This window comes from Leptodactylus fuscus, chromosome 4, assembly GCF_031893055.1.
Source record: "Leptodactylus fuscus isolate aLepFus1 chromosome 4, aLepFus1.hap2, whole genome shotgun sequence".
NCBI classification, from domain to species: Eukaryota; Metazoa; Chordata; class Amphibia; order Anura; family Leptodactylidae; genus Leptodactylus; species Leptodactylus fuscus.
The window spans coordinates 28,926,460-28,949,864 of NC_134268.1; the positions used below are offsets into that span (position 1 = coordinate 28,926,460).

Genomic DNA, 23,405 nt, shown 5'->3' on the forward strand with positions numbered 1-23,405 from the left:
GCTCAGCTTCTCTCCTCTATCATATAACCCTATATATCACAGAGCTCAGCTTCTCTCCTCTATCATATAACCCTATATATCACAGAGCTCAGCTTCTCTCCTCTATCATATAACCCTATATATCACAGAGCTCAGCTTCTCTCCTCTATCGTATAACCCTATATATCACAGAGCTCAGCTTCTCTCCTCTATCGTATAACCCTATATATCACAGAGCTCAGCTTCTCTCCTCTATCGTATAACCCTATATATCACAGAGCTCAGCTTCTCTCCTCTATCATATAACCCTATATATCACAGAGCTCAGCTTCTCTCCTCTATCGTATAACCCTATATATCACAGAGCTCAGCTTCTCTCCTCTATCGTATAACCCTATATATCACAGAGCTCAGCTTCTCTCCTCTATCATATAACCATATATATCACAGAGCTCAGCTTCTCTCCTATCATATAACCCTATATATCACAGAGCTCAGCTTCTCTCCTCTATCATATAACCCAATATATCACACAGCTCAGCTTCTCTCCTCTATCGTATAACCCTATATATCACAGAGCTCAGCTTCTCTCCTCTATCATATAACCCAATATATCACACAGCTCAGCTTCTCTCCTCTATCATATAACCCTATATATCACAGAGCTCAGCTTCTCTCCTCTATCGTATAACCCTATATATCACAGAGCTCAGCTTCTCTCCTATCATATAACCCTATATATCACAGAGCTCAGCTTCTCTCCTCTATCGTATAACCCTATATATCACAGAGCTCAGCTTCTCTCCTATCATATAACCCTATATATCACAGAGCTCAGCTTCTCTCCTATCATATAACCCTATATATCACAGAGCTCAGCTTCTCTCCTATCATATAACCCTATATATCACAGAGCTCAGCTTCTCTCTCTTACATACCTAGCTTCAGCAGTGAGACAGAATAATGTATACATACACACAGTGAACACATAGATAAGCCGTGTACAAAAACACAGACAGCTTTACGTGGACCACAACAACAAGGAGTGTTACAGGTACAATCGCTTGTGAGTTGCAACGTCTCATCCCAGACATCCCCTTTCTCCTTTCATAGGATAATTTTAAAGAACTTGAAATGAAACTTAAATAAAACCATATAGGGGAAGAGTGATGGCAGAGACATAAATAACACGCAGAACCTGCAATACAAGAAGAATGGCTGGGTGAGGTTAGACAATGCATCCGCACATATAATGTATTCTGACAAACCTGGAACAAAAATTTAAAACTTGGAAACATCAACAAACTAAAACGAAATCCAGCAAAATCCCAATAGATCGCCATATTGCCGGCGCAGACGCCCATCTATTGGAATCTTACTGTACATTGTTCATCTCTTTAGTAACATCTACGTAGAATATAATACATACAGCCATACGTGTCTCATGTCAAGTGGAGAACTCATTGCACTTATGCAGGTACTTGGATTTTTTTTTGTTTTTTTTTTTTTTTATAAAACTGATCTTCTTTCCCACAGTAACCAATTACAATGAGGTTTTTTTTCCAGAATTTCAGAAGCTTTAAAGAGGTTATTCAGTTTCATTAGTATTGATGGTGTATTCTTAGGATAGGCCATCAATGTTAGATCTGCAGTGGTAAAACATCTGGGACCGCAGCAGATCAGCTTTCGCGAAGCAGCGTGGCTCTTGGAAAGGTTTACATATTGCTTGCCTTGGGACTACCCGATTCAATAATGGTAGTCGGCGTGTGACAAATGCAATCCAACATGCCCTGAAGGAGGAGTATTCCGGCCTGAGGCATTTATGTATCCACAAGAATGTTAGATTGGTGGGGTCAACTCCTTGAAATCCCACAATCGAGAGAAGGATACACTTACTCGGCCATCGGTTCATTCAGATTCCTCCTAGTCATAGTCTTGTCCCTGGGATAAGACTATGACTAGGAGGAATCGGAATGAACCGATGGTCATGCAAGTGTCCTGATACTTCGTTGAACATCTATGGCACTGATACAGCCAAGGACAGGCTCAGTAGGTGCCATAGACTTGAATGAAGCACCAGGGCGCAAGCTCGACGGCTCCCCTTTCCTAATTCCTCCTAGACTTGGTCTTCTAGCTGGGGAAAACTAAAACGGAAGTTCTCCATTCTGGAGATAACTGGAGATCCCAGTGACTGTACTCCCAAAAGTCTATCATTTATTACTTAGCGAGTGCCTAAGGTAATAAGGCTTACAAGGGGGTTTTCAAGATAAACCCGAAAACCCAGAGGTAGCCAAGGAAGGGTCTATCCCTGGTCCTCCGTTTTGGGTGGCATGTCTCCTTACCCCCGGATGCCAGGCTTATATTGTCGAGGCACCTGTGATTACGGTGGTCAATCACTGGTCACATGTGAGGTACAGATGACATCTATTATCAACCCATCACCAGTGTCCTATATGAGACTACAGGGGGTGCCTGTCCGAGTACTGAGGCACATGTGACTGGTTTGGGCAGAGGGACCTGAGACACTGCCCAAATGTGAGAATCTGGCTGTGGATTTTCTGCAGATTTTACCCTTTACATTGCAAAAAAAAAAAGATTATTTATTATGTTTACTTATATAGCGCCATCATATTCCGCAGCGCTTTACAGATATTGTCAGTCACTGTCCCACATAGGGCTCACAATCTAAATTCCCTATCAGTATGTCTCTGGTGTGTGGGAGGAAACCGGAGTACCCGGAGGAAACCCACGCAAACACGGGGAGAACATACAAACTCCTTGGCAGGATTCAAACCCAGGACTCCAGTGCTGCAAGGCTATAGCGCTAACCACTGAGCCACCGTACTGCCCGCTAAATAAATAAAAATCAGTGTAGTTTCTGCAACAAAAGACACCCCGTGGTTGTGAAAATCTGCAACACGCCTCAAATTATTGTCTGAATACCCCAAGCACAGAGAGTGTCAGCATACAATCCAAGCTTCTGAAGTCTGAATTCATGCTGAACTCTTCTGTGAAGCTTAGGTGTGATACAGCGATATACGCGACGTAGATGTATACATAGATGTGACAAGTTCTGAGACTCTACAGACACCACAGGAAGGAGGCCGCGGCCCACACGGCTTCCTATGTACTGTACGTGAAGCATTGTTCTAGGCGGCTCAGAAAGGAATGTTAATGAATGGCCCCGCCGTGTAACAAACCATCAGCCATATAAATATAGAGCAGAATACCACCGGCTCCTTGGAGGAATCTTAGGAAAATCAAGAAACGCCACATGTTCGTAACCCCTGCTACCGAGACTGGCAGCGATTCCACAAGTTCTCCTTCCACCAACCTTATAATATTAAAGGGTTAATAAAGGTATAAGTAATAAAAGGTTTAATAAGTGTCCTGAGCCAAGAGCGTAGACACAGTGCTGGACATTAGAGGGGTTGTTAGGACAAGGCTATTGAGCTTCAGTCTTCTCAGGGTAGTGACATCGTATCCATCGGTCACATGGCCGGGCTGCAGGGATTTCAATGGAACTAAACTGCAATACCATGCACAACCACTGTACAATGGAGGGCGCTATGCTTGGTGAGCAGTGCAGAGGCCACAGCAATAATATATCAGTCCTTCACAGCTAGCATACTGACCTATTATTTTATAACGGCCCCACCAAGAACCCAAACAGTGTGTCCAAAGGAATAGCCAGTGAAGATGTATGACCACCATAGGCCAGGGACACATTTGGCAATATTGCCATGGGTCAGTCGCCCAAATTTTGCTGGCATCATTGTACAGTTTCAGCACAGAGAATGGGATTTAAGCAAATCCCAACCACATGCAAACCTGCAGCGAAGGCAAACCGCGTCAGTACTGTTGCGAGTATACATGTGGACTTCAACGCTTGCAACATCCCACCAACAGGGACAGCACCCGGAATCCGGGATGGTCCCGCTGAACCCAGGACAGTTTGGAGGTATGCATATACTGCATAGCAATGTTCACAGCAACCATACTCCAAAATTAGCTGCCATACTGTAGTTTCCAAGATTTCTAATACTTCACCATAGCGGAGGAGTCCTCACTCCTGACAGCTCTGTTTTAGTAAACAGTTTAACTCCTCATAAAATAATAATCACGAGGCGACTTTCCTTAGAAGTTTGCATTCTGCTGTTCTTGTCAAACCTCCAGGAAACGCAGACGGTGACTGCACAGAGTCTGACGCCGTCACCGCTGACTGGATGGTGCAAGTCTGTAACTACAAGGGCCAGTTCACACGGAGTTAATGCGCTCGAATTCTGGCACGTATACACGTGTCATAATGTGAGCGCTCAAAACAGATCCCATTCTTTCAATGGGTCGTTACGGACATATAACGCACGCAAAATTTAGTGATACGTCCGTAACGACCCATTGAAATGAATTGGATCTGTTTTGAGCGTTCACATTCTGACAAGTGTATACGTGCCAGAATTCGAGCACAATAACTCCGTGTGAACTGGCCCTTACAGTGGTTACAGTACTAGAATTTGGATTTTAATACAGATGCCAAATGTATACCAAAAAGTTACATAGAGAAAAAAATAATAATTCAGGCTCCATTCACATCTGCGTTGCAGTTTCCGTCAGTGTGTGCAAAATTGTTGGATTAAAGAGTCCGGCAAGTCCGACTGCCTATTTTAGTTAATGGGGCCCATCAGACTCTGTATGTGACCGCCGATGGAAAAGAACAACGGAAAGGTCGACACTAGTGTGAACCTGGCATAAGGCAAGAGTCACATCTGCATCATTTGACTCCGTTCTTCTGTTCTGTTGATAGGAACGGAACAGACTAAAAAATAAAGATGGATCCTTCTAATGAAGAGGAGGGTCCGCTGCGTAGCCATAGTTTTCTTTGCGGCTGACAAAGTTGAGCATGCAGGACTCTGCACCGGAGACGCTGACACAGATGTGAACATGGCCCGAGTGGCAAACGTGGCCGGATTACTGAATCCTAATGGCATGGGAAACAAGTCATCAGGAATCTGCTGACGCTACAACACCGGACTTAGCACAGATGCCCCACAAGTGTTTGCTAAAACAGACAGGTCAGAGCTCTTGTTTCATTACTAGGGAAGCTCTTCTTGTACAATATGGTAATATGAGGAATAACTTAAAGGGGTTGTGCCGTTAAGATATGCGTCCAGTTGTTTGGGGTCCGACTGTTGGGTTCCCAACAATCATTTAGAATACTTAGACACTTATCCCCTGTCCTGTGAATAGTGTAGGATCACTGGGTCCCCCTATAGCCTCCTTGTGAATGGAGCGCCAGAGTGTTGTACGGTATTATCCGCACTCCACTTCTATGGGGCTGCTGGAGAGGTTAACACCCTGCGGACTAGTGGAAATTATTACAGATGGCTTAGTTATCATTCTGCTTTCCTGGGCTCCTGAACAGCCATCATCTTCCTTTTCATAGACAGATACAATCCTTATAAACCGCCATACTGTACACTTCTACTGATGGTCATGGTCTGACTGTATTTTCCTCCATCTTTCTGCACATAAATAAGCAGGTTACAGGTTATGTCTACATTTGTGCGCGTACAACCACTCCTAGCTATAACCCCAGTCACAGACAGGTCACACAGCGCTGTATCCTGGGTTATACAGGGGCCACACGCTGTAACATCACCCAATGTCTGACAATTACTGTCGTGGTCATCCTGAGATTTCACCGCGCCTTGTGCACCCCCCAAAGGTTACCGTGTAGCCCAGGCGTCAGATCGTGTTCATGAGGATCCAGTGATCTGGTAATCTCTCTGACTGACTGCTATGGGAAAGCCATGTTGGTGGTCACACATAGTAAATAGTCATTAAAGGGAGTCACCAGAACCAGCACATCCACCCGGCCCAGCAGACAGATAGGTTAGGGTCACCTGTATCAGCGATTTCGTTGGTTTGTTCCTCACTGAGCCGACAGCTATTCCACTCAATACCTGCCATACATGGGCACACTTGGCTTGGTTAAAGGGAGTCTGTCAGCAGGAAAATTGGTATCAAACTAATGTCAGTACCTTGCAGGATGGCTTCTACATGTTCCAGAGATATCTTTCTTATTTTGCATTGCAGCTCCATTTTCATTAGACTCAACGTTTATTTCTTAAGTAAATTAGTTGAAAAAGGGTTAAAAAAATAAATAAAAAATGTTTGATGGGACGCCCACTGGCCACAATAGGGTCCCTACTTTGAATGGAGCAGCGATTGAGCACATGCGTGGCCACTACATTCATCTCTATGGAGTAGAATAGCACACTCTGCCATCTCCAGCAGTCCAATAGAGATCAATGCAGCATAGCACCGCTTACAACTGGGGGGCACAGGACCCTTGTTTTTGTGGTTGGTTGGACCCCTTCTACACAGACAAATATCAGTTATCATGTGGATTAGTGATTTGTTGATATAACCCTTTAAAAGCACTTCATGTGCAGGTGAGAAAGGAAAGCCCCACGGTGCAGAAACGCAGCTTTTATGTTGCAGATTTTGTTGCGGTTTTTTGAGCCAAAGCCAGGAGTGGATTGAGCAGAAGGGAGAAGTATAAGAACTTCCTATATATTTGCCTTTCCATTTGTAGCCATGCTTGGCTTTGGCTCAAAAAACCGCAGCAAAACCTGCAACAAAAAAAGCTCAGTTTCTGCAGCATGGGTTCTCAGCCTTAGACATGTTACTGGGAGGCAAAATTTGGGGTCTAACAACCTTTTTAAGCTCCATATACCCGATACAATAAAAGATAAAAAATGCACACCGAATGCAAAAAAAGCAGACTATGAGATGTAGCAGACAACTGGACCCCACGGCCCCAATACATACAATAAATTACACCGCTACAAGACCTAATCCTAGTTCAGACAATCTCTGACCCAAAAAGTTGCAAAAATCCAATTTTACAATGGCCCGAAACGTGACTATGAAAGACACAGCAGACAATGAAAGAATTGCCAAGTCCCTAGTTCCTTGTCTGAGGCGTATAGCCCACTCGGATTCTGCCCCGGTCGCCGACCCCACATCCTATACCCAGTAAACACAAATGCAGCAAAACTTTTATGGCCGCAGCCTGCAGCTACTCGGACAAATGCCAGGAAGGCGACTCCAGCCGGAGCGGCGTGCACATTTACCAGAGAGTACTTGTGATTCGCTGCCTGGTGCTTCCTTGATTTCTTGCCATACCAAAAGCGAGACATTTCCCCTTCAGTGATTGTTAATAATTGACATCAGAGCCGCGGCCACACATGTTCTCGCTCCTCCATCAGTTACCAGTATGTACACACACAGCTGTGACACAGTAACCCCAGAGCTGCATTCATGTGACTGACAGGCCCGGCAGCTAATAGGAAAGCAGCTCTGCCCGAGAGGGCGGGGCCTAGGCAGAGTTTGGTTGGAGTGCAAATGACTCAGTAAAAAGAGAGTGTTATTTAAAGGGACAGTGCACCAGTGCAAGCTGGAACACGCAGCCAAGAGCAATGACCATAGACAAGTAGGATAAGACACTGCCACCAGCCGAGTCTGTTTAACCTCTAAATCACCACATAAAACCTCTACCCCCTGCAATGGCCAGAATCTAGCAAGACTGCGTTTTTGATGCAAATCTGTGCCAATTGCTAAGGGTTAAACAAGGAGGGGCTAAATCACCTTGACTTCCTAAAGCAGATAAGTCTGCTATACATTGGGGAGATGTGCGGGACTCGGAGAAGTGCTCATGTGTCTATCCCAGTCATGGAGGATTCACCAGCGCTTAGCCCAAATCACATTACACGCCCATTGCCACGCTCATCATACAGGACCACGACAGCCCCTGAAAGCTACAACGTCCCCTTTGTCTGGAGAGAAAGGCGTATTTATTTTATCCGTAAAATCGGAGCCGCCTGGTAAATTTAATTTTGATACAAAATATACAAATAGATTTTGAAAGACGCTAAAAGTAATCGCAGCAGAGGGGACGGGAGGACAGAGGGACGGAAAGGGGCAGAGGGGGCAGGAGGACAGAATATTGGGAACGGGCAGAGGGGACGGGAAGGGGTGTTAAACCCGTAGTCCATCTTCTCTATATTGGTGGAGTAGGTCATTGCGCTCTATCAGGAGGAGGAAAAATTAAAATAAATAACAAGGAGACATGAAGATTGCCGTGTTATTTCCTTATCATCAGTCTTTGCAGCAGTTAAGTGACTTTACTCCTTTTCTGCTACTTGAAGTGGGAGGGGCTTCACGTCTAAGAAAGTCAACATGGAAATCTAGTATCAAGGTCAGGAGAGAGATCTACACCAGCACCTATCTGCCCTGTTTATGGAAAAAATAATGTATATTATTACTACCACCATGATTATGTGACCGGCAGACTTGAACTTTCTACTAAATCCCCTCTAGGAAAACACTTTCCCCCCAGCCCTAAATGGCTGATAACAGAGATGGCACATATGTGCAGGGCTCCCCAGGAACAAGCTACAATCTGTCACTAAATTAGCCTGCAGCGCCTCCACAGGTGAAATGAAGCATTACACAGTTCTCTTTAAAGGAATTCTACCATTAAAATCAAATACTTTCTCGCTAACACGTAGGAATAGCCTTAAAGGGATCCTATCATTAAAACACAATTTTTTTCTGGTTGACACGTAGGAATTGCCTTAAGAAAAGCTTTTCTTCTCCTACCTTTAGAGGTCTTCTACGCACTGTCGTTTGGTATATAATCTGGTTTTTGATGGTATGCAAATGAGTTCTCTCGCAGCACTGGGTGCGTCCCCAATGCTGCGAGAGAACTCTCCAGCGCCGCCTCCATCTTCAGGAACGTCCTCTTCATGCGTCTTCTTCCGGCGCAGTCGGTCAAACGTGTAGGCCTTGGGCAGAGACGACTGCGTATGCCCGCAGCCACAAGTACAGCTAGATACACAGTAAGTAAGCAGCCATTTTCTTGTGGACTGTGGGCATGCCCAGTCGGCTCTGCCCAAGGCCTAGAAGTTTGAACCCAGCTCCGGAAGATGACGCATGAAGAGGCCGTTCCTGAAGAAGATGGAGGCGTGGCTGGAGAGTTCTCTTGCAGCATTGGGCCCACACCCAGTGCTGCGAGAGAACTCATTTGAATACCGACGAAAACCAGAGAAGACATCTAAAAGGCAGGAGAAGAATAGCCTTTCTTAAGGCTATTCCTACGTGTGATCGAGAAAAAAAAATAAATTGTGTTTTAATGATAGGATCCCTTTAAAGTTAATGGCCTGTTGTGTCCTTCTCCGGGAATGTGTCACCCAAATTTTTTTTTATCCCTTAAGAATTTTTGATGATCGTTTGGTTAATTGTTTTGTTTTCTTCTAGAAAAAACAAAACCAAAATAAACTATATCCTACAATTTTAATTCTGGCCATACTAAGTGTTTTCATTGAGGCGGGAAGCACATTTATACAATAAAAATAGATAACACCAATATACCACCCACCATTACATCACTACTAACAACAGATGATGTCACAGCTAATCTCCTCCCCCTCCTAAGCATGTCAAGAAAACTCCCATTGATGTCAATGACTCGGCTCCAGTCGATTGCTGCCCAAGTACATGGCTATGCTGTAAAGCGTACTAACAAATGCTGTTAACAGAAAAGAGGAGAAGCTCCAACATCATGGCCGCCCCCATGCACAGGAAAAAGAATGGACAGCGCTGTTTCGGTCTTTTGGACCTCTTCAGCATAGTCTCTCACTCTGCCAAATCAGTATCCCTGCGCTATGCTGAGGAGGTCCAAAAGACCAAAACAGCACTGTCCATAGCTGGGAATCTGTTCCTTTTGGAATAGAAATACTAATTTGACAATTAAATCCGCACCATGATAGTAGGCTTATTAAACTGAGTCATGCATGATGTTAAGGATTCTGCCCTCTCGAGAGCAGCATACAGAGGCACTGTTCTCCTAATTACATCCTGGAGAATAGATTTGCATATTTTTTATCCGGGTTACAAACAGTGATGCAAATCACTGATGTGTAAATAAGGTCTTATCAAGATGAACTCTTTACAGGCACTCAGAGCTCTGGATAATAGATGAAGGCCACATAGGGACGCCCTCTCTAGTGACTCAGAATTCCCCTATTGGGATTTTTGTTCTTAAAAGGGGTATTCCCACGTCGCATACTCACCAGTCTTCGTTGCTGTGAAATCTTCTGTCTTCCGGCTTTGTTGCGTCATTGATGGGCGGGGTCACATATGCAAAGCCAAGCGGCGAGATGCCGCTGGCCCTGCGTGCGCGCTCATAGACCAGTCAGTTCCCCAGCCTTCACAATGCGAATACAGACCCGACATCCGCCTCTCTCTATTACAGCGGATGCCGGGCATTTATTACATTGTGAAGGCTAGACTGGTCTATGAGCGCGCACGCAGGGCCGGCGGCATCTCGCCGCTTGGCTTTGCATATGTGAATACAGACCTGTAATAGAGAGGCGGATGCCGGGGAGTGTAGACGCCGGCACAGGTGCCTGCAACATCGCTATGCTTCTGCCCTGCATGAAGCCAGCAGCGGCAGAAGCGATGCTGTTATTCCGCTCCTCCGCCCTCTCTATTACAGCGGATGCCGGGTCTGTATTGACGGCCCCTTCCCCCCAAAGGGTAAACTACTCCCCCCCTCCAGGCTCGCTTCCGTGCACTTAGCCCCTCCTCCCTCCCCCCTCAGAGCAGCAGATACATCACTTGACTTATGACCAGATAAGTCAAGGGGTGTGTCCCAAAAAAATGAATAAAGTAAGATAGTGGACAAACAAAGCAGTTTTGCTGAAGCAATGTATTTAGGAAAAAAGTCTTACATTCACATTAACAAGCAGTATAGATAGGATCCTTGTGATGGGACACCCCCTTTAAGCCATTCAGCCCTTTAATCCCACTTTCCTACTAACTTCCCAATTTTAAAGGGGTTTTTCATCTCAGGCCCTCCAAGTGATTGGCAATGATCCAGCAGCTGTGACCCCCTAGTGATCAGGAGAACGAGGGCCCAAAAGTCCTGCTGCATTCTCCAAGTGAACAAGGCGACAGTGCACATGCCCGACCGGCGCTCCGTTCACTTCTATGGGGCTTCAGATAAGGCAATTTCCATAGAAGTGAAAGGAGTCCAAGTTGGGAAAGTGCAAAGGCGCTAAAAAAAAGCAAGACGAGTAAGTCACCGATCAACGGTGCCAATACAGCCAAGTCAAGGTACAGGAGAAGCAGAGTCGCACTGAGCTTCTTATACTCTTGATACTGGACAAACACAAGCAGTATAAAAAGGTGCAGGCTTGTATTTGCATGGTTTTACACACAGGTCAATTATTTTAGAGTTGAGAATACTTAATGCAAATTTTTCACATATTTACATAGTTAGTTTTGGACATGAGACACGTGACTATGAGGTATGGTCAATGAAGATGACAAAAGAAAAAAACAAAAAAACAAAAAAAAACAAACAAACTAGTATAACTAGTATACATTGATGCTGGCCACTGATAGATATATATTTAATATTTATATTATAAGGGCTAGTTCACACGTAAATTACGTGTGGCTTATTTTGGTCCTGAAAAAAAAGCTTCCTAATTTAGAAAGCTTTTTTTGGACCTTGCCGCGCTTGGAGCTTTTTTTTTTTGTAAAAACAGCTTTAAAAAAAGCCAGGCTGTTTTCCCCTCCTGTAAAGTGAATGGGCAAAAAAAAAAAGAAAAAAAAAAAAAAGGCCTTGTCGTTTCGGTCGCTTTTTTTGCAAAAAAAAAAAAAAAAAAAAAAAAGCTAGGCGTTTTTCACCTCCCATTCACTTCTATTGCTTTCTTCAGGCAGAAAATGCCTGAAGAAAGGTCATGTCGCTTCTTTTTTTCTGCTAGCAGTCTATATAGACCACTATTGTAAAGGAACTGATTTTGAAGCGAAATCCGCTGTCACAATCAGCCTCTTTGCCCCCGTGTGAACTAGCCCTAAATATTCTGCTCATATATAGCAATGCTAGGAGCTTATAATATAACCCCTGGTGCAGTTACAACTTTAGGGTGAAGGTCTACATGGACATTGCCTACCTCCCATAATCTTGTGTTGGAGTCATTGGCCGACCCCTCTGAGCTCTCAGGATCCTCGTTCCTTTTCACGACCACAAATCCCGGTTCTCTCGAGCATTCTCCGATTTCTTCAGCATAAATAGACGGACTCCACTGAATGAAAAAGGAGTAGAGGTGGTCTGTTCTGTTAGGAAAAAGCACAACATAGAAGACATATTAACCAGGAGGTTTTTGTCTGGCAACAACATTAAAGGGGTTTTCAGGGACTTGAATACAGAGGACCTATTGTTAGGATTGGTATGGATAAGACCCCAGACATGACTGTACTACCGGTACTTGTAATGGCTATGCCCAATAGAGCAACTCAATCCCATTCACCTGAATTGGACTGAGCCAAAAAAAAAGTCTATGACATCATAGTCATGAAGGGGCCCCATTGCCTCGGCAGGGATTAGGTGGGGAGGGGGTGCAGGCTCAGTTTTCTTTATATCAGATTACTGTACAATTTGCAGAACTATCTGTTCCTATTGACGGAAGAATTAGAGTCAATAGGAACAGACACAGAATCAGTCTGTGATCGTTCTCTGCGACAGTTTAATGTCCGTTGCCATCATCCTATGATAAAACACAGCAACGGACATTAACAAACGGTAGTGTGAAGGCCCTTTAAGAGTACAGCTCTGAAGTTGTGAATGCAGCTATGCACATAACACAATTCTAACATAGCAACAGCAGAATATTAAAGAGGACCTTTCACCACATGCAGTGTTATATACTGCCAGAAAGCCGACAGTGCGCTGATTTCAGCGCACTGTCGGCTTTCCCGATCTGTGCCCGGTGTAAAGAGCTTACGGTGCCGGTACCGTAGTGCTCTATGGTCAGAAGGGCGTTTCTGACCATTAGCCAGAGACGTCCTTCTGCCTCGCGGCGCCAATCGCGCTGTGCTGTGGAGCGGGGAGGAACTCCCCCCTCCCTCCCTGATAGTACTCGTCTATGGACAAGCGCTGTGAGCAGAGGGAGGGGGCGTTCCTCCCCGCTCCACAGCACAGCGCGATTGGCGCCGCGAGGCAGAAGGACGTCTCTGGCTAATGGTCAGAAACGCCCTTCTGACCATAGAGCACTACGGTACCGGCACCGTAAGCTCTTTACACCGGGCACAGATCGGGAAAGCCAACAGTGCGCTGATTTCAGCGGCTTTCTGGCAGTATATAACACCGCATGTGCCCAAAAGTGGTGAAAGGTCCTCTTTAAGTAAACTCCATGATGTATGTGGTTTGATACTGGAGGATGAACGTCGATTTTTCATACTGATGTCTTATCCACGGGGTAAGTTACCAGTAGGTGATCTGGGCAGACGCTCCTATTAGGCAAGGAGTGTGTGCGGCCTACTCCTACTCAAGTAATACGACAAGTGCAGGCGCCTTGTCCAGTACATAGTGCTGGTTTCAGGGAGTTGCAGCACCATTCCTATTACGGCTCATACTATCCAGCGGCAGTAGCTTTATAGATTTGTATACAGGTTCCCTTGTTTGCAGTACCGTCTCCAGTCTGTGGCTCTACAGCCGATGCAAAACTACAACCCCGACCTAAAGACATCTTAGAAGTCGTAGTTTTGTAACAGCTGGAGTGCTATGAGGTTGTACTACGCTACGATATATGAAGCAGCATCTGCAGAGGCTTTCATTGTTCACATCACATTACTGTGCATGGTATACTAGCTGTTAAATGGCAGACCGCTCCATATGATATATGTTTGGATGCTATATGCTGTACCATAGCTGCTTTACTGGCAGGTGACCGTACATCTTGCTGGTTATTGCTTTGTAGCAGTATTGTTAGGGTACGACGTTTCCGCTACATAAGAGTCTTCTAATGATTCCTAGCATTTCACGGACACGGCTGCCATTAGTGCAAGGTTTAGTCAAATAAAGCTGCAAAACCAAAAGCAGTCTCCCTGGTAACATCCGCTATTGTAAGGACTTCCAGGTCTGAGCCGGTCATGCTGACATTTCTCCCGCTCCATGGCATGAGACGGAGCATCCTGTAGGACATGTCCATTGTGTGCAGAGCGTGGTGTCCAAGGGTAGAATCCAGTCTGCAGGTACTGGCTGCAGCTATAGGACATTCTTTAAGACTGCCTGATGGGGGTGCTGTCCTCATCTCTGAACTAGATTCCTCATAAGGAGTCAATGATATATTATTCAGAATTTATATGAGTTTTCCCTACTTTGTACAGATGTAGCAAAGTTTAACTTGACATTTTGACTTGTGTTGGCTTGTGTTGTTTTCTGTAATAAAATATCACGCTGCAGCAAGTTATTTGTATCAAGGTAAACTCTGCTACCTCTATCCATGGTAAGAGATGTGTGAAATCCAGGGTTTTTAAAGGGGTTACCCAGGAACTTGTACTAGGTTCTATTCGAGTTGTACATTGGGTTTCCCAGGCTGACTCCAACCCTTTTGCCTAATGCTGGTCCCGGTCATGTGACAAAGTGTAGATCCGCCTCCTCTCTCCCGTACTATTAGGGCTGACTTTACTACTACCATTCTCTATTTTGCAAGCCCCCATATCTGTGAGCATGGGAAATGGAGGCGGTAGATTGACTTGTGTGTTGGTTTCAATCACATTACAGACCCTAGACAGCCCCTTTAAGGTTTCCGTCACACATTATTTAACACTATTAAAAGGGATTGTCTAATGTAAAAAGTTAAATGCACCAATACTTTTTCTCCGTGGCTTCTGTTCTGGTACTTCCTAGGTGCCCAACCATCTCTACTTCCTATTCAACACATAGGACATGACACAGCTCAATGGCCAAGAGGGAAATCAGGTCAGGGAATAGAAACCAGAAGGGACACGGGAAGTGGTAATGGGGTAAGTGAGAAGTGGAGCAGGACTTCTACATTGTTTAACCCATTCTGAGACTTCTGTTATAAAATTATAAAATTTACCTGCTATGAATGGCAACGGAAATGGCGAAAAAACAAAGCAAAAACATTGTGACTTTGCAAAACTGTGTAGTGAGACAAATGGCATTTTATCAGGTCTGGGAAAAGCTGGACTGTATCAGTATATGTATATGAACTGTATTTCAGAGAACTGATTTTGGTTCTCACCCCACCCCGCCCCAAAAAAAACACAAAAAAAAACAAAAAAAAAAAACAACACCAAACCAAACAAAAAAAAAAACAAGACAGATAGCTATGAATTTCTTAAAAGGGCCATCAAATGACAAAAAACCCTTCAGAAAAGTAACTACTGAGGTGACCGGCTGACTGCTCCAGATCTTGCGCGACTTTCCTGGTGGAAGGTGTGGCCAGCCAAGAGTTTACCCTTCAGGAGCCACTACAGAGGAAAGGTAGTATTAGGGTTAGTTCACACGGGTAGTGGAAGCGCGGATTTTGGCACCCTGCGTCATTCTCGGGCCAAAATCCGCCTGCCACGACTTCTGACAATTGCGGCTTCTCCCTCTGGAGTTGGCCCAAATGAATGGGCCGACTCTGGAGGCTGCTGCCACGAGGTAGATGTCGCGGCTCAACGCGCTGCAGAATCCACCTGAAGAGAGGGCAGCTCGTTTCTTCAAGCTAGCAGTTTCCATAGACCACCATGGTGTGGGGGCGGATTAGGATGTGGATTCTGCGTCATAATCCACCCCCTCTGTGCCCGTGTGAACTAGCCCTTACATGACGGCCATTCAACTTTCTCAGCTTTCATGTGCTGCCAAATAGCTATAAAAGTATTAGAGATATAACTAGTTAAAAACACAGTTGGGAATGCGATTCATAAATTGTAAGCTCTTGTGAGCAGGGCCTCAATACTATTGTGTGAATTGACCATTTCTCTGTAATGTCTCTTTTGGTCTGAACTTTAACCCTACACATTGTAAAGTGTTGTGGAATAGTTTGGCGCTATATATTATGTTCATAGACAGCATTTAACTAGTGAAATCTCAGATTCTTTTATGGTCCTTTGACCTTAGAATCTCATCTGTTACGGAGGGACAGAGGAGGTGAGAAAACATAAACTAGCGTTACTTACCTCTCCTGCGCTCCGGCATCCTCCAGGCGTCCTCTGGTCTATTTGGTGACGTCACGTGGGCCAGGCCGACGTCATTATGCGTCGCGACGCCGGCCTGGCTCAAGTGTTGTCTTTGCCAACAGAGAAGAAGCAGGGAGTGCACTGGAGCCTGGGAGAGGTAAGTAACGGTTTTTAGGTTTCTCACCTCCTCTGATCATTACATTCTGAGGTCCCCAAAAAAATCCCAGACTATAGTAATTGCTCATGGATTGGCCACTGTGGGGAATAATACTGACACCACTAGTGACGGCTCAGAAAATTGTATGTTTGTGTAATGACAGTAACCTCTAGTACAAAAGTGTCTGACCTCTGTATAAGCAATGCCGCCCCTGCTACCTCTTGTGTCACCCCCTCTACTTCATAGATTGTAAGCTCTTGTGAGCAGGGCCCTCAGTCCCATTGTGTGAAATGACTTTCTTTATACTGTATCTTTCTGTCTTTCTGTCATCTTTCTGTCTACCCTACAAATTGTACAGTGCTGCGAAATATGTTGGCGCTATATAAATAAAATTTATTATTATATTATACTGTGAGCAGGAGCCATCATACTGTTTTAAAGGGGCCACTATGAGACATTGCACCATGCTGGGGCCGCTATGGCACATTACAGCGCGAGTAAATGAGGTATTATACTGTGACGGGGTAGGAAAGGGGGCACTATGCCATGGTAGAATGTCAAAAGTTTGCTGGAGGGCCCAGTCTTTACTAGTTATGCCACTTCTTGTAATGCCAGAACAATTTTTCTAGGTGGTGTAATACCGGTGATACAGCCATTTGAAGTGACCATCCCCATTTGGTAAATGCTTCAGATCTACATATTCACAATACAATCGTGTACAGACTTCCGCTGGCATCACATCAGTTACAATGTTGTGAAGTAGAATGTTTAAGCCTTTTTCTATTAAAAATACATTGGTTAGGATAATAAAGTGTATTACCAAAATGTTCACCAATGTCCCCCCCCCCCAAAAAAAAAAAAACAAAAAAAACAAAATGGGAATTATACTTGAAACATTTCAGCTCCATACCTTTCATGTGGGACCGCGAACCAGTACTCCAGCTTGTCCCTCTGCGCGTATTGTTGCATTGATGCGCTGGCTTGAGACACAAAGGTTTTTCTCATTGGCTTCCCAACTCTTAGACACAAATACTTGTGAGATCTGTGCCTCCGCTTTTCTTTGGCAATAGCAGAATAGACACCTGCAGAACACACAGATTGGACACTTTATACCCAATTATTAGCATCATAGGTCATAGCTATTGGCTGCTGCAGTCAGGTCAGAGGATTTAGATGGGTTTTGGGGCACGCTTAAAAAAGGAAACCCCGTTGGATTGATTTGGAACACTACAAATCCTTACAGTCTACTCACTTCTATATACTTATCTAGTCCGAGGAGTATCACTGGACTCCTCTATGGGGCTCCAAATGCCTGTTCAGTGATGAAGTGAGGAACAGACAGCCGGGCACTGACCATGTTACAACAGAGCTACGTGGGACACTAAGCCCCGAGTCCATAAGGATACACTATAGAATAGATCATGGTGTGTTGACGTCTCATCCAACAGAACAGAAACTGCCATATTGTATGTGCAGTCCTATCTGTGGGACTTCTAGTTGTGGATGAGCTGAGCAGATTGAGCCATCGTGTTGTGAATAAAGATTCTAGATACGGCCCAATTCACATGTCCACAACTTGCAAACCTGCGATGTCCGTAATCATGTTAAATGGGAATATGCAGATGTCCAGAAACTCGCTCTGCTATGACAGCCAATGGAGCTTCTTTAACGTCTACGGGACGGCAAAAATCAGACAATACAAGGAAGTTATAGGAAATGGAAAAAATAAATAAAATTAATCTGCTGTTTGTGTATGTAAAAACGGATAAACCGCGGACAGCGCATGACCCCAAAATAAGCAATGCCATGTGCGACCTGCAATTTACACAAACAACAAACGCCTGCAAAATGTGGATGTGTGAATAAGCCCCAACTTGTCAGTTATTCACTTTAATCTTTGCTCGTACTGGGGTTAGGTGTCCAGTGGGCGGGTTTATCAGTAATTGAAAGATGTGTCTATGCAAACATATACAGAAAAGGCTGTCATCACCAAGTAGCACCGCCCACCGGACTCCTGCGTATAGAGAGAGCAGGGATATTAATGAATACATTCACAACAACTCCTGTTGCCTACATAGTCACACTGTGTACAACATCACAGGGTCCCCCTGGTTATCAATACAAAACTGGGCTGCCATGAGAATCCATTCCCAATGCGCTGCTGGTAGATAAGGTTATACATAGGAAGAGACCGGACAAACAACTGCAAGGCTTCACTACCTGGATTTCCTGGCATTCGCTTTGGAAACCTATTACACCTGCATCATAAGCAAGAACTTCCCAAGAGACCTGACACACACACTCATTATACGTCTGTACCGCACATGTTGTAACAATGGGGACAGGAAACACATCAAAGTAAATTTAAGAATTGGGCACAATGTAAAACGTCCACAGTTTTGTAAAAAAAAATTACATCTCTTAGGGGGCATTCACACGGAGTAAAGTGGCGCTGATTCTGCCATGATAACTCGCGTAAGAATCAGCGCTGATAAAAAGACTCCCATTGACTTCAATGTGTTCCGCGCGGAAAACGGAACCCATTAAAGTCAGTAGGAGTCTTTATCAGCGCTGATTCTGTCTGCGAGTGTGGCAGAATCAGCGCCACTTTACTCCGTGCGAGTGCCCCAAAAGGGTTTCCAGCCCCAAATTGAGTTCTCATACTGATGACCTTTACACAGGAGAAGTCCTCAGTATATGAGCGGCCGGACCCCATACAGAACCGCTATTCTGGCAGCTGCTAGTGGATGGCCAGCTCTGCTTGAACCCCCACAGATCATATAAACAATCTGGGACCAAAAAACTCCTTTAACGGTTTTATTTATTTTATTTTTTTTTTGTACATGATTGTAACATCTTTACCAAATTTGTTTTATAGGAATAAGGCCTAAGGGCTCATTCACATGGGGCAAGAGGGGGCGGATTCTGACGCCGAATCCACCTCAGAATCCGCCCCCTCACAATGGAGGTCTATGTAGACAGCTAGATTCCTTTTTTTCCGTGAGCGGTATGTTCCGGCTCACGGAAAAAAGAAGCGAGTGTCCCTTTCTTCAGGCGGATCCCGCGGCTGATTCAGCCCCAGCATTCGCTTCACGACAGCACCCTCCGGACTAGGCCCATTCATTTGAGCCTACTCTGGAGGGAGAAGCCGTGACAGTCATGGCAAGCGCATTTTGGTCCAATTCTGATGCAGCTTCCCGCATCAGAATCAGGACCAAAATGCACGGGGATTATTCCTGTGTGAATTAGCCCTAAAGACAAACTTTTTTTTTTATTTTTTTAATGATAGGTCATCAGAATAATGGAGATCTGACATCAAGGATTCCCACCGATCACCTATTGAAAGATACAGGAATACTTAGGTGAGCTCTTCACACTAATCCAAGCACAGCGCCTTAGATTTGTATAGTGGTTGTGCTTAGTATCACAGTTCTGCTCATTCACTTGAATGGGACAGAGTTGTGACCAGACCATGAAACTGAAGAATGTGACATCACATGGTCAAGTAGAAGATGACTGGGGGTCCCAGTCCTCAGGATGGGTTAGTCAATAATAAAAATCCCCAAAAACCAAGTACTGGCAAATGAATCCTCACCTTCTACAGCAGATTCGGTGCTGCCCCCCTTTGGTCGGACCTCTTTGTGCGTGGCGTGCTGCAAGTCTTCCCTCTGCTGCTTGGCCTGTTGCATAGTCAGGTTCTTCCAGAGTGTACGGAGTTCCTCCACTTCGGTTTCAGATTCGCCAGATGCCTGTTTTATAAGAATCTCCAGGCTGGTGTTCTTTGTCTCCTTCCTGGTCACGTCTTCCTGTTCCTCGGCACTTTGGTCCCTGATTTTGTGCTCGCTGTCTAGCAGCTCCTCGCCATCTTTGCATGCCCGATCCCCCGACTCCTTTGAGCTTTGTGCAGACTCGTCGTGGTTTTTATCCGAGTCTTCACCTACCTGTAGAGAAGAGTCGCTCTTCTCTAAATCGTTGGCATTACTAACAATTCCGCTGTCGTTGGCAGAAGGATCGGGCGCAGCGTCTGCAGAGTCTGTCATATTGGTGGAGCTGCATTCTGCAAGTGTTTGGTTTATCGTCTTTACGGATTCGGAGGAGGCTCCTGAAGATTTGTCCTGTCGCAGCTCGTCGGAGGAGTGGAGTTCCTCACGGATTGGAGAAAGCTCCGACTCTGTGAACACATCCTCAGAAAGTGACTCCTCTGTGCTGCGGGGGGCTGTGCTGGCACTGTCATTCCCTGTATCCCACATTTTGTTATCTAACTCGTGTGCGTTACCTTGTGAAATCTTCTTAAGGTGGCAGAAATCTCGCATGCATGACAGCTGCTCTAGATCTCTATAGGAAGAAACAAAAATGGCTTATTGTATTACCAACAGTCTGAGGGTATAAAGACATAGCAGAAGAAACAAAGTGCATCTGCCTCCTTTCCTGACATGTCTGTTTCAGTAAATACTTGTATTTCCTGTAAAATAACTCTGGAACATCTTTTCCTTGAAGTTGTTCCTCTGTTATTCTTCCTGGAAATATATAGCTGAGACATTTCAAAGTCTGGGTAAAGTCCAATCATGGCGTACGGTGTCCGAATGTGTACGGACATCCACTATAACCAAGGTAAATGGACATACCCAGGTGATAATATGTCCATACTTTTATGTCTTTTAGAAGTGTAACGGAACGGTGAGAGGACACGCTCCGAAATTATAGGAATTTACCAAAACAGACGTGTCAGACCTTAATAGAATATAAAGCAGATGCAAAAACATATATCTGGATCACATATCACTACAGATACAGATCGGTGATATGCTAGCAGCCTTTCGCTTCCTTTAGTGGGTGTAGGGTGTGTGTCGTATCAGTTTATCATGGCAAGGTTTGTAGACTAGACTTCCTCCAATATCGTCATCTTCTATTTAGCTTATTCGGAGGTCATCAGTCTCTATACAAGCATATTCACACAGTATTTAGAAAAATTTAACGTAGAAGAAAGTCATCAGTCTATTCATCTGTGAATTTTTGACACAAATCAAAAATTTGCCAGGAATTTGAAGCAGAGTTTTTCCACCATAGAATATGCAGTGAAATTTGCATATTACGCATGGGCTAGGCAGTATTTTTATGGCACAGAGGAGGAGGATTATGGCGCGTAATCCACGTCATAATCCGCATTCTTTTCTCCACTAGCGGCATGTTGCTGCCCTTTCTTCAGGCAGATTCCGCAGTGTCCGCCTGGCGGAAGCAACCTCCGGGGTCGGCCCATTCGTTTGAGCCGACTCCGGAGGGGGAAGCCGCGACCGCGACAGTCGTGTTTTGACCCAAGAGTGATGTACTCTCGGTGCCAAAATCTGCCCCACCGCCAACTGTGTGAACTAGCCCTTAATGGAATGGAAGCTATCAGGTGAACGCCAATAGTTATGGAAGAAAAAAAAAAAAAAAGAAAAAATAAAAATAAAAAACCACCTGCTTCCTCCCACTGATAAGAAATCCTAAAATTATTTTCTACTGTTTCAGTTTCCCATCTCAGGTTACACAGGGCAGGAATTCTGCCACATGTCCAACTGCTGGGGTCTTAAGGCCCCCTGCATATGATGGAGTGTGAACCCAAGGTGGGGCAGAGTTTGCAGCGCATAGTGACATCTGTGTGCTTTCTGTTCTGCATTTACACCTATGGCGCTTCTGATTCGTTCTGTTCCAATGATATGGAGCAGGGTAGCACACGCTACAACATCACCAATGTCATTGGAACAGAATTCATCAGAAGCCACCATAGAAGTGAGTGCATCACAAAGTGTACCCCGATGTCACTCCGCTGCAACTCTGTCCCACATCAGAGGCGTAGCCGGCCAGGTGCATGGGGGTCGAACAGTTCCCAATGATTGATAAGTGGTGGGTATCTTAGTGATATGCCATGATTCCTTAGGCCTCAAAAGACAAACCGATAGGGAATTCAGAATGTGAGCTCTATATAGGACAGTGACTTTCAATGTCTGTAAAGTGCTATGGAATATGTTGCCGCTATACAATAGCACCCTTCAGCCTGAGAACCACGTTGCAGAAAACACAGCTTCTTTTTTGTTACAGATTTTGCAGCTTTTATTTTAGTCAAAGTCAGGAGTGGATTGGGCAGAAGGGAGAAGTACAAATACTTCCTATATACTCCCCATTCCTTTTGTAGCCGTTCTTGGCTTTGGCGCAAAATCTGCAAAAAAGAAAAAAAAAAGCTGCATTTCGGAAACACGGAGCCTCAACTTTAAATTGGTATTCTAGGTCTTTGATACAAATGGTTTGGTCTTAGAGTCGGTATTAGTGGGGGAATGACACTGTGTCAGTGAAGGGGCAGATCTTTTATTTTTTTTATGATGAGGATAGGTCATTAATAATAAAAAAAGACTTTTAAGATTACATAGGATACACTCTAGACCAGGGGTGAGCAATTAATTTTCCCATGGGGCCACATAAGAAATTGAAACGGTTCTAGAGGGCTATGCGCGCTGTGGCAAGTTCAGCTTCACCCACTTCTACATTGACTCCGCCCATTCTCAATGATTTTTTTTTCCCCCCATGTGCCCCCACAAAGTATAATCCTCCTACAGTCACCCTAACATTATACACCCCCACATTATAACGTTTCCCTCCAAATGTCCCACTAGAGGGGACATTAAACTGGGGCAGCTGGAGGGGGACATTAGACTGGTGGGCAAATAGAGGCAGACATGTCCACCTCCAGCTACCCCCCACGGTTTAATATGCTCCTCCAGCTACCCCAGTTTAATGTCCCCCTCCATCTGCCCCCTATTTGAATGCCCCCCCCTCCATCTGCCTTCACTGTAACTGCCCCTACATCTGCCCCCAGTTCCCTCCTCTTACTTACACATACTGTCTCTTCTCTCCTTATCTTCCTTCTGTCTTTATTCCTGGCAGCTTGCTCTTTTTGTGTAACAGCGACCACACTGCCCCGTGTGGCACCGCCCACTAACGAGTCTTAGCCTATCCTAGTTGAGCTAAAGGACCTGTGACGTTGTCATCACAGGTCCATTAGTAAACTTACCATTCGGCATCTACTTTTAAACCACAAGCTATTGCGGACCGGACAGAATCAGTGAGAGGGCCGGATGTGGCCCGGGGGCCATACATTGCCCAGGTCTGCTCTAGACTATCCAAACAAAATGGGCCACTTGATCCCACTCCATTGTGAAGGAGCCCTAACAGATAACACTAAAGGCTG

General features: G+C 44.9%; 1 protein-coding gene across 6 annotated transcripts in view; it reads right to left on the bottom strand.

Annotated features, from left to right (window-relative positions):
- Positions 1 to 23,405, bottom strand: part of OXR1 (oxidation resistance 1) — a 358,052-nt gene that overhangs the window by 17,704 nt on the left and 316,943 nt on the right. For 4 of the 6 annotated variants that reach the window (XM_075270242.1, XM_075270241.1, XM_075270246.1 and 1 more), the window contains 3 exons: positions 19,779 to 20,518; positions 17,094 to 17,265; positions 12,009 to 12,171 (listed from right to left, as the gene is read on the bottom strand). In XM_075270242.1, coding sequence (XP_075126343.1) covers positions 12,009 to 12,171; positions 17,094 to 17,265; positions 19,779 to 20,518 — 1,075 coding nt within the window. Of the gene's footprint in view, positions 1 to 7,118; positions 7,825 to 12,008; positions 12,172 to 17,093; positions 17,266 to 19,778; positions 20,519 to 23,405 lie in introns of those variants that run through there. The other 2 variants (XM_075270247.1, XM_075270243.1) reach the window with 2 other exon arrangements.